Source organism: Lontra canadensis, unplaced genomic scaffold (genome assembly GCF_010015895.1).
Source record: "Lontra canadensis isolate GAN:19392208 unplaced genomic scaffold, GSC_riverotter_1.0 scaffold17, whole genome shotgun sequence".
Lineage (NCBI taxonomy): Eukaryota > Metazoa > Chordata > Mammalia > Carnivora > Mustelidae > Lontra > Lontra canadensis.
In genome coordinates, this window is record NW_022631011.1 from 14,629,296 (window position 1) to 14,637,203 (window position 7,908).

Here is a 7,908-nt window from a genome sequence, read left to right on the forward strand (position 1 = left end):
CCCTTCAAGATGTATGGTCACCCTCCCTATTAGAGACCAGTTCATTTTGAAAATTACTTTTGGTATGTAGGGTGGCAGAAAATACCATCCCCAAATGTGTCACTTTGGTGTAGGATTATTTTGAGCAACTGAAAAGCAGATTCAAGAAAAGTTCTCTGTCTGCAACATGGGGGTTAAGGGGGTAGGAGAAGAGTAAATGAAGCAAGATGGGATTGGGAGGGAAACAAACCATAAGTGACTCTTAACCTCACAAAACAAACTGAGGGTTGCTGGGAGGAGGGGGGCGTTGGGAGAGGGGGTGTGGGGTTATTATGGACATTGGGGAGGGTATGTGCTATGGTGAGTGCGGTGAAGTGTGTAAACCTGGCGATTCACAGACTTGTACCCCTGGGGGGAAAAATATATTATACGTTTATAAAAAATAAAATTAAAAAAAAAATTTTTTTTAAGTTAAAAAAAAAAAGTTCTCTGTCTTTCCCCTACGTGCCTCAAAGCAGGCCATAAATTTGTAAAGGTGTCCTCCCTCCCTTCTTTACCAGGAAGGACAAAATTTAATTATCAGAGACAATTTTAGACCCTTATCAGCTTAGAGATGGCACAGGGGTATCCACATAAGTAACTGTATTAACTAGCCTTTCCCTATCACTTGTTCCCCAAAATTTTCCACAATTTTCCATCCGTAGAGATTCAAGGACCTTTTCCTTTGTCTTGTGACTTCTCTGAAAGTTTACTGTGTCTTTGCTAAGATGTTTTATAGGCCCCAATTCTAACCAGACCTTTGAATTATACATCCCTGGGTACGCCCATGTGTTATAGGAGCAGTACACACATTAATAAACTTCTTTGTTATTCTCCTGTTAATCTGTCTTCTGTCACTCCAAATTATAGGGCACCAGTCAGAGAACCTAGTGAAAGAATCTTTCTTCCTCTACATATAACACCCTCTTTTGAGTACTGTGGCCCTTTCAATTAAAGAAAGATTCAACTAGTGTCAGATCTCTGACACTTAGGTGAATTGAAGCCCCAAATTGTATAATCCAATAGAATATTAAAAGACTCAGTAGGTACATTGTATCATTTTCCTTAAATTTAAAAATGAACATAAAAGTCTTCTCCCACTATATCTCAGTAATATACATATATTTCCTATTTTCTGTAGAAGGTACCTTGGCGATCGGATTCCTTTTGGACAGATCCTCTCCTTCCCGAAGAACCACAGGGGTGGTGATCCAGGACCGCTTTTGCCGCACTAAGTGAGTGTGTTTAGGAAGCAGAGTATGTTCATTTCCTGGGTTTAAGACCTACAACAATAAAATATTGTCAAAAAAATTATTAAGTATCCTAAAACACTATGGTATTCTGTAATTTATTAAGATTTTAAAAATAGTTATGCAAATCTTAAGGTATACATATCTTATTTCTTAACAGGTTTCATTTTCAAAGAGGAAGTATGTACACTCTGACAAACTCCACAGGCATTCAGGAAATCATCTCTAAACCAGTAGAACAGTACAGTTTTGCTTTTATCAGTTGGAACAGATTTCCCAGACTGAAGAGTAAAAAAGGCTTATTACAGTGTCCAGACCCAAGACCCAAGATGGAGTCGCCCACGACAAGCCCTGCATTAATACATCGGAACCTAACTAAATTTCTGTGCTTGGCCCTCCCAGAAAAGGAAGGCCTAGGCAAGCAGTCAGCACTGACCTGCTCAGGACCTTATCTCATCTGCCCCAGCTCCAAAGTGACTCTGCTCTACCCAATCAACAAATACCCAGTGTAACTTCCTATTCTAGCTGGCTTTGGTCTATAAAACCTTCTTGCTTTGTACAACTGTTTCCTAGACTGGATGCTTCCCTATTCATCAATCAATAAAGCCAGCCAGATCTTTTCAAGATTTATGATCATTGGATTGTTCATTTAACAGCCTAGAGTAATTGAGTGACCATACAAATTGGCAAATTAAAGAATAATATAGTGTGTCAAAAATTCTTTCCTTACTGAAAATGAAGTTTCATTTTTCTGTGGTGGTTTATAGTTTAAAAATGAATTACCCAATGTTTTAAAACTAAATCTTAGCAACTAACCTGTGGTATCAATTTAACTAAAACCTAGTGAAATTGTCAGTTACATGAATTTATTGTTTGAAGGATGACATAAAGGATTAAATTATCCATCTTTTGTTTTCAAGAACTTTGAGTAGAAAAGATTTATTCTATATATTTTCAGTTGGGCTTTACAGAAAAACATTTATGCAAGGAAAATTTCGATACAACTGACCTAGTATACTAAGATCAGAAATCATTTTTATACTAGATTTATCATCCTATTTTGTTGCTCTACATAACATTTTTTTCCAGAAATAACGGTTATCACTAGGTCATTATTTTTTGTCTTATTTTTAGTTGAAAACAAATTATGTAACAAAACAGCAAAATAACATTATAGTTTACAGTGTAAAATTAAAACTTTATTCTACTTTTTCTCTCACACGTCAGCGTATTCACTGGTAACTGCTTGATCATCTTATGACCATACAGTTGCACATGTATAAAGCTCTTTGTCCTATAAAAATGGAATTATACCATACATCTTATTCTGCCCCTTGATCTTTCATTCAATACCTCATCATGGACATTCTTCGTGTACCATAAGTTGTTTTACCATTCTATCAATGAACATTTTGATTGTCACAAAATACTGCATTGAACATCCCTGGATATATGTTCTGTGTACCTGACTGAGTAGCAATGGCTAAGTCTAAGGGAGTGCACATGTTTAATCTGGTAAGGCATAGCCAAATTGTCTTCCATTAAATTAAGCCTCTGAGTTCAAAAGACAGAAATAATCCCCTCGGTTCCTTACCTCTAAATGGAGTCCATTTCCAAAGTTAAAGAAGATCTGGAAAATAAGACCATTTATTCGTTGTTTAGTTTATCACTCAATTCGGTTTAAATGCTTGTTAATAACTTACTACCTAAAATAGTATAAATATTAAAAAAAAAAGGTTTAACCACCATCATTACTATCCTCCTTTGTTAAAAAAAAAAAATGAATTTTCCCTTTTGTCCGCCACCACCTCCCCCCATGACCAGGGCCAGAGACAGGAATCTACTTCTTGATCCACACTGCCTCTTCCAGGAAACTCAGAACACAACTAATAGTTGAAAAACAAAACCAAGAATGCTCCATCCGGTGTTCTCATGGATCCACATAACTTTCTCCAAGGCCTTTAATGGAAATGCACCCTCCACTCCTGGCTCTGCTCCATCATTTCCAGGGTCACCCACATGACTATCCACATTCAGATTTCACACTTAAATCTCACCAATTCTTTTCTTGGTTCTTTTTTTTTTTTTTTTTAAGATTTTTATTTATTTATTTGACAGACAGATATCACAAGTAGGCAGAGAGGCAGGCAGAGAGAGAGGAAGGGAAGCAGACTCCCCGCTGAGCAAAGAGCCTGATGCGGGGCTTGATCCCAAGATCCTGGGATCATGACCTGAGCTGAAGGCAGAGGCTTTAACCCACTGAGCCACCCAGGTGCCCCTCTTTTCTTGGTTCTTATCAAGCACTGTCACACTTTGGGATTAATCATCACACATAACTAAATACAGTTATTCTTACTCTAAAACCTGCACAATAGGGGGGGCGCCTAGATGGCTTAGTCAGTTAAACAGCCAACTCTTGATTTTGGCTCAGGTCATGATCTCAGGGTCATGAGATCCAGCCCTGCCTGGGGCTCCATGCTCTGTGTGGAACCTGCTTAAGATTCTCTCTTGATCTGCCCTTCTCCCACCATATCTTCTCTCTTAAAAAAATAAATAAATAAATAAAAATCTGCACAATAAAATCTTATCTTGCCCTCTGGCTTTTGCTGCCCTTTCTTTTTTTAAAAATTTAAACTCAATTAGTCAACATACAGAACATTCATTAGTTTCTGATGTAGATTTCATTAATTCACTAGTTGCATATAATGCTCATCACATCACATGCTCTCCTTTTTGCTTGTCACTCAGTCGCCCCATTCCCCCATCCACCTCCCCTTCAGCAACCCTCAATTTGTTTCCTATAGTTGAGAGTCTCTCACGGTTTGTCTCCCTCTCTGATTTTTTTCCCATTCAGTTTTACCTCTCTTCCCCTACGATCCTCTATGCTATTTCTTATATTCCATATACGAGTGAAACTATGTAATTATCTTTCTGTGATTGACTTATTTCACTCCTGCTGCTCTTTCTTTTCAGTCCAATAATCTCTTGATTTCACTCTTCCCTTGGCTTAATTTAAACCATTTTTTTTAAGATTTTATTTATTTATTAAAGAGAGCACAAGCAAGGGGAGGGGAAGAGGGAGAGAGAGTGGGAGAAGCAAACTCTGCGCTCCGTGGGGAGCCCATCTCGGGTCCTGCTCTGAGGACCTGGAGATTCTGACTCAAGTGGAAGTCAGATGCTTAACTGACTGAGCCACCCAGACACCCCTAAACCAGTTCCTTCTAACATGGTAGCCCCACGTGGCTATTTACACTTAAATTATTTTTAATTAATAATTCATTTGCTCATTATCCACATGAGGCAAGTGGCTTGAAAACATTCCCAACACTGTAGACGACTCTACTAGACAATGCTAGTAGAGTATTGTCAGACATTCCAAAGACATTGTCAGTGACTCTCAGACCCCTCATTCTCTTGACTTTCTAATATTACTGCCTCACTTTTTCCCCAACTCTGTGAGACTGTTAATCTCTTTGCTTCTGGCCCTGTACTGGCAACAATGCTAGACAGGGTCTTAGAGGCTGAATGGACCCATACATCCATTCACTTTCTAACAGCTGCTTCCTCCACAGAGGTGGTGACTTCTTTCTATGGTGACCATGTGTTTACTTTTGCCCAGGAGAATCCAGATGGCACCTGCTGTGTGGGCATGTGGCCATCCCACCTGTATAACTCCTTCAATCTCAAAAGTGTGCTCATTCAGACCATAAACTGTATAGTTGCCTTATCTTTGTACAGTAGCCCTATCATACCATTCCACACTTCAGCAGACGACCCCCATGGCATGGACCACACCTCTGAACCCACTCACTCTTAGATGACCCCACTTTTTATCTGACTGAGATTAAAATATTAATCCACTTTTCTAACCAGCTCTCAGGGGATGCTGACATGCCGGTTCTTGAACAGCAAGGTTGTAGAATGTGACAGAGTATCAGTTGTTCGTTTAAAGACAATGAAGTTTGACTTATTAATTGCCGTCTCAGTATTGACACAAGAAACGTTGTCATTCTTAATTACTAATATGTAATGCAGAGAATATTGTATTTCATGCATTTAACATTAAACAATTTTAACTGCAAATAGATATAAAAGAAGAGTGAATGGTGCAACGACCATCCACAAAACAACACCTAGTTCCAATCATCTGGATGGATTTTTTAGGGGCACCTGGATGGCTCAGTCAGTTAAGTGCCCAATGCTTGATCCCAGCTTGGGTCTTATCTCAGTGTTGTGAGTTCAATCCTGCACTGGGCTCCACACTAGGCATGGAGCCTACTTAAAAACAATAACAACAACAACAAAAACAAACCACAACTGTAAAAAAATAAAAAGTATATTTTTGAAATTTAGGGACTAACATTAAATTTACACAAATGTTGCGAAGGTAGTACAGAGCTCCCTTACCCATTTCCCCCAATGACATCTTAAATAACTATTGTACGCTTGTCAAAATTCAGAAAATGACATTGGTATATTTATATAATGCAGAGTTGACTAAATTCCAGACTTTACCCAGATTTTATCATTCCCCCCTTTAATTGTCCTTTCTCTGTTCCAGCCTCCATTTAGGAACCCAGACTGGATCTGGAATGTCTCCTCTGGTCTGTGACTGTTTTTCAGTCCTTCCTTGTGGATGATCCTGGCGGTTTTGATATTGGCCAAGTATCCTGTAAAATGTCCTCCAGTTTTGTTTTATCTATTGGTTTATTTCACAATTAGATCATGGATGTGTTTTTGGAAAGAACACCATGGAGCTATGAAGTGCCCTTGTCATCACATTTACAACAGGGGTAAATGATATGCATTCAACATTATTGGAGAAGGTAGACTTTGCAGGTTTCTCCACTATTAAGTTATCACTTTTCCCCTTCCCTGCTCTATTCCACACAAGTGAGTCACTAAGGCTAGCTCTTCTTTGGGCTGGGGACTGGGGGAGGAGAGAGACTAAGTCTCACTTCCTACGACAGACATGAATACATATTACTTGGAATTCTTTGGCAAGAAACCTTCGTCTCTTCTTCCATCATGTCTTTATTTGTTTAATCATTTATATCAGTATAATCATTAAATAAAAATATTTATTTTATTCTGTGGGTTATAAACCAATATTATTTTATTAATTTTGTTCAAATAGTTCCAGCTTTGGGCACTGGAAGATCTTTCAGGTGAGATTCTGTTCCTACGCTTGACATGTTCCCATCTTTCTGTTTTTTTAACTCTTCCCTGTCTAGCATCACAAGATGCTCCAGGGTCATCTTATACTTCTCCCATCCCAGCTTTATAATGAGCCATTTCTCCAAGAAGCCCTGATATCTAATGTGAGAGGATGGTATTGAGAAGCACACACATTACACACATTGCACACAGATGTAGCATACACATTACAAAATTGTTCCCTGTCTCTGTTACTTTTTTTCAGGGGAATTATAAAGATAGAACTTTTCTTAACTTGGTTATTACAAAAGAGACTGTTTTAATCTTTGGGAAGCAGTATCACCTGGTGGAAAGTGCATGACTTTGGAAATAGTCATACCTAGATTAAAATTCCAATTCTGCTCAATAAATTGCTTTAATCTGTTTCCTTATCTGTAACATAATACATGGGTGGCAGACATTTTCAATTGTATGGCTAATTGCCATTTCCTGCCATTTTAGCATTGACTGAACCCCATTTTGTTCAGATAGCAAGTAGACCCTGCTAGCTGAGTAATGACTGGTATATGCCAAAGCATCAGTCTCATTCACTTTGATGGTGACTAGGCATAAATGTGTGTATGAGTCAGTTAAGGCTGCCATAACAAAATACTATGGATTGCGTGGCTTAAACAACAGAAATTGGTTTCTTATAGTCATGGAGGCTGGAAAGTCCAAGATAAGGTACTGGTTGGGTCAGTTCCCAGTGAGGGCTCCCTTCTGACTTGCGGAGAGCAGCTTTCTTGCTATGTCTTCACACAAGGAGCAATAGCTTGAATTTGAGCTCTCATGTCTCTTCTTATAAGGGCACTAATTCCATCACCTTGGGAGGTAGGGCATCAATATGGGAATTCAGGGCAGGGAGGAAGCAGGGGGAGAAGAACATTCAACCTTTAACAATGTGTGGTAGAATTCTGGCCAATGAGATAACTGGCGAGTCTGGAAAAGACTTTCCTCATTGATGGGAAGAGATGCATATGCACAGCCTCTCTTTTTATCTGTTTCTGGAGATTGTAGAGCAATCTCATGACATTTGGAATGGAGCCATCTGTGACTACATGGAGAGAGCGGATAAAATGGCAGAGAAACAAGACTGACACTGTAATATCTTTGAGGTACAAAACTGGTCAAAATCAGAGCCACCCCAACTCTGGACCACTTTTTATTATATTAAATATTCTTTTTGTTTAATCTACTTTCAATTGGGTTTTTTTACTTGAATCTGAAAGCAACATGATATACCCAGGTTGCAGGCTTATAGTGCATATTAAAAGAAATAATATAGGACTATAATTATTGCAGTGACTGGCATACAGTAGGCCCTCAATAAATAGAACTATGATGGGATTTCCTTAATTCTATGACTTGCATTCTCCTCATCTTAAAATTTCTGAAATTTAGATTCACTCATGCCTTTAATTTCTTTTTTTTTTTTTTTTTTTTT

General features: G+C 38.5%; 1 protein-coding gene across 1 annotated transcript in view; it reads right to left on the reverse strand.

Moving 5' to 3' along the window:
* The window catches only part of DSG2 (desmoglein 2), a 43,713-nt gene that overhangs the window by 24,283 nt on the left and 11,522 nt on the right, over positions 1–7,908 (reverse strand). The window contains exons 2-3 of the mRNA XM_032859699.1: positions 2,863–2,898; positions 1,167–1,301 (exon numbers count right to left, since the gene is read on the reverse strand). Of these exons, the coding sequence (XP_032715590.1) occupies positions 1,167–1,301; positions 2,863–2,898 (171 nt within the window). The remainder of the gene's footprint in view (positions 1–1,166; positions 1,302–2,862; positions 2,899–7,908) is intronic.